Raw genomic sequence first — 2500 nt, 5'->3', positions numbered from 1 at the left:
CCGCCGCCGCGCCCGACTGCCCCGCCTCAGGGACCGTGAGCACTCCACCCGGGGACGCCGCCGGCCGCGGCGGCCGGGGCGGGCGACACCCTCACGTGGGCGAGGCCGGCTCGATCCCAGACGGGGAAGGGGGCGCGGAGGGCTGGGGGCCGGGGAGGGCCGGCGGCGACGGGGAGGGGGCGGCACGCACGCACGCACACACGGCGGCCAAGGCCGCGGGGCAGGGGCGCAGGGGCGCCCGCCCAGGGACAGGAAGGGCCGAGGCACGACCGGGCCACCAGGGAAACAAGCGCGGGGTCCCACCGCCACACACACGAGGGCGGTCCCACGACGCCTGGGACGCCGGCCGGCCCCAGCCACCCTGGGGTCTCCCCACGCCCCGGCCCCGCCGCCGGGGCCCGTGTGCGACGGTTCCCCCCACGTGACACGGAGGGAACCCCGTCCCGCCCGAACTCAACCCTCTCCGTCCATCGCCAGATCCGCCTTCATCTGAGACCGACTCCCGGGGCTCGTGCCCCAGGGATACACTCCCGAGCGAGGCGACCCGCACCGTGCCCCACACACCGCCCCCGGCCGCGACTCGCGGCGAGGGCAGGCGCGACGGGCTCCTCGCGGCTGCGGGACTGGGCTAGTCGGGACGTCCGTGCGTCCCCGACCCCCACCTCGGGCTCGCCACCGCGGGTCACCGCACGCGCGGCCCCGCACCGGACGCCGGCCTGGCGGGACCCTCCCCCGACTCAGAGGGGGGAGGCGCGGGCCGCGGTAGGCAAAGAGCGGCGCTCGGCCCCCACCGCGGGGCCGGCGCAAGCCCTCCCGCGAGGGCGAGGGCCTCTGCTGCCCACGTGCTCCGGCAGTGGCCACCGCGGCCACTGCACGCTTGGGAGGGGCAGCGGCTGGGGGGTCCGGTACCCCAAGGCTCCCTCTCGGATCGCTAGAGAAGGCTTTTCTCACCGAGGGTGCGTCATCCCCCACCCATCGTCTCTGCCCTTCGGGCCCACGGAGGCGCTCCACAAGCCGCCAAGTCCACGACCGGCCGTGGGAGGGGCGGGGGGGGTCTGCGGTATGGGTAAGCACACGGCCCGTGTGCGACTCCCCCACCCCAAGCGCACACACACACGCTCACAAGTGGGGGGCGGCAGCACACGCGGCGTCGGCCCGGCCACAGTCAGTCCCCCCACAGCACACCGTGGGAGGACGACGGCGACGAGGCGGCAGGCACCTGTCCCCCCCACCGAGGGAGAGAAACCAGAGGCAAGCCCCCGCCCTTTACCGTCTCGACCCCCCACCAAGAGAGCCACTCACGGGGACACACCACCGCGGCGGAGACCCCGAGGAGCACGCTGGGAAAAGGGAATGACACCACCGCTCGGCCTCGGGCACCTGAGGGACGACCTGGAGCGCTCCAGGGGCACCAGAGAGGACCAAGCAAGTCACGCTCACGCGCCGGCAGCGGGCGCGCGGCGCAGCGGCGGGACGGCCCCCCACCGACGCGGGGGGGACCGCTCGCGAGGCACACGCCAAGGAGGCGAAGCGAGAGCGTCTGCTGCGTCCGAGGACCACGGCCCCGCCCACGCCGCGAGGCGAGGAGGCGGGAGACCGCAGGTCAGGGCCGGAGACCACCACCCCTGCCTCCCACACACCCGTCGGCAGGCCGGCAGGGCGTGACAAGAGAGGCGAGGGGCCCGCGGACAGAACGAGAAGAGCGGCCCCGTTCGCCAAGAACGTCCGTCCCTCGTCTGGCGCGACTTAAGGCCCGGCCCAGGAGAGCGCGACATCACCACATCGATCAGTCAATCCAGGGAGCCAGGGGCCACAAGGGCCCCGAGGGGGGGAGGGGGGCACGGCGAGGACCCTCACCAGAGGAGCCTGCTTCAGCCTCAGCCGGCACCCAGCGCCCCCCCCCTTCTCTCCTCTTTCTCAGGCAACCGTGGCCGACGACCCCGCGAGGAGAACGCCTGACACGTGGCACGGAGCCTGCGGGGTGGGGTCGTCTCAGCCACCACCGGGTGCCCGCAGCGGGGAAGGGGAGTCACGCGGGGTAGAAGACCCACGCGCCACCTCGCCCCGCCGCCCTCGGGTGAGCCAGAGACCGGAGGCGGCACCGCGGGTCGGGGTCAGCCGGGCGCACACACGAGAGCCGGCGCGCAGGCCCAAGCGGGCGGCTCAAGTGGCAAGGGCCGGCTCGGGCGCCTGACGGCGGCCCAAAGCCCAGCGCCCTGCGCGCGTCCAGAGTCCCAGCATCCTCAGCGACAGACGCCAGAGGAGACCGTGTCAGCACCTACCTGGTGGCAGAAAAGGCCCATTTCAGGCGAAAAAAATCACGGCGCCCGGCAGCGGGGCCCATCCACGAACCTCGGGGGGGCTCCCCGGGACCTCGGCCCGGCCACCTGTCCCCAACAGTTCCCCATCCACACCAGCCCCGGACCTCTCTCGGGGGCCATCTGGTCGACCCGAGGAGCGTGGCGGCAAAGTGGGGCGGCGCGGGAGGGGAGGGGAGGGG

At 74.5% G+C, this 2500-nt stretch overlaps 1 protein-coding gene across 1 annotated transcript in view; it reads left to right on the top strand.

Annotated features, from left to right (window-relative positions):
- The window catches only part of LOC136141906 (collagen, type I, alpha 1a-like), a 3713-nt gene extending 1519 nt beyond the window's left edge, over positions 1-2194 (top strand). Inside the window, exons 2-5 of the mRNA XM_065900064.1 lie at positions 1-402; positions 521-1066; positions 1407-1723; positions 1922-2194. The exon at positions 1-402 is cut by the window's left edge and continues 1055 nt beyond it. Coding sequence (XP_065756136.1) covers positions 1-402; positions 521-1066; positions 1407-1723; positions 1922-2194 — 1538 coding nt within the window. The remainder of the gene's footprint in view (positions 403-520; positions 1067-1406; positions 1724-1921) is intronic.
- The last annotated feature ends 306 nt before the right edge of the window (positions 2195-2500 follow it).

Source organism: Phocoena phocoena, chromosome 21 (genome assembly GCF_963924675.1).
Source record: "Phocoena phocoena chromosome 21, mPhoPho1.1, whole genome shotgun sequence".
NCBI classification, from domain to species: Eukaryota; Metazoa; Chordata; class Mammalia; order Artiodactyla; family Phocoenidae; genus Phocoena; species Phocoena phocoena.
The sequence above is the reverse complement of the archived record's forward strand: the minus strand, read 5'-3'. Positions and strand labels throughout refer to the sequence as shown.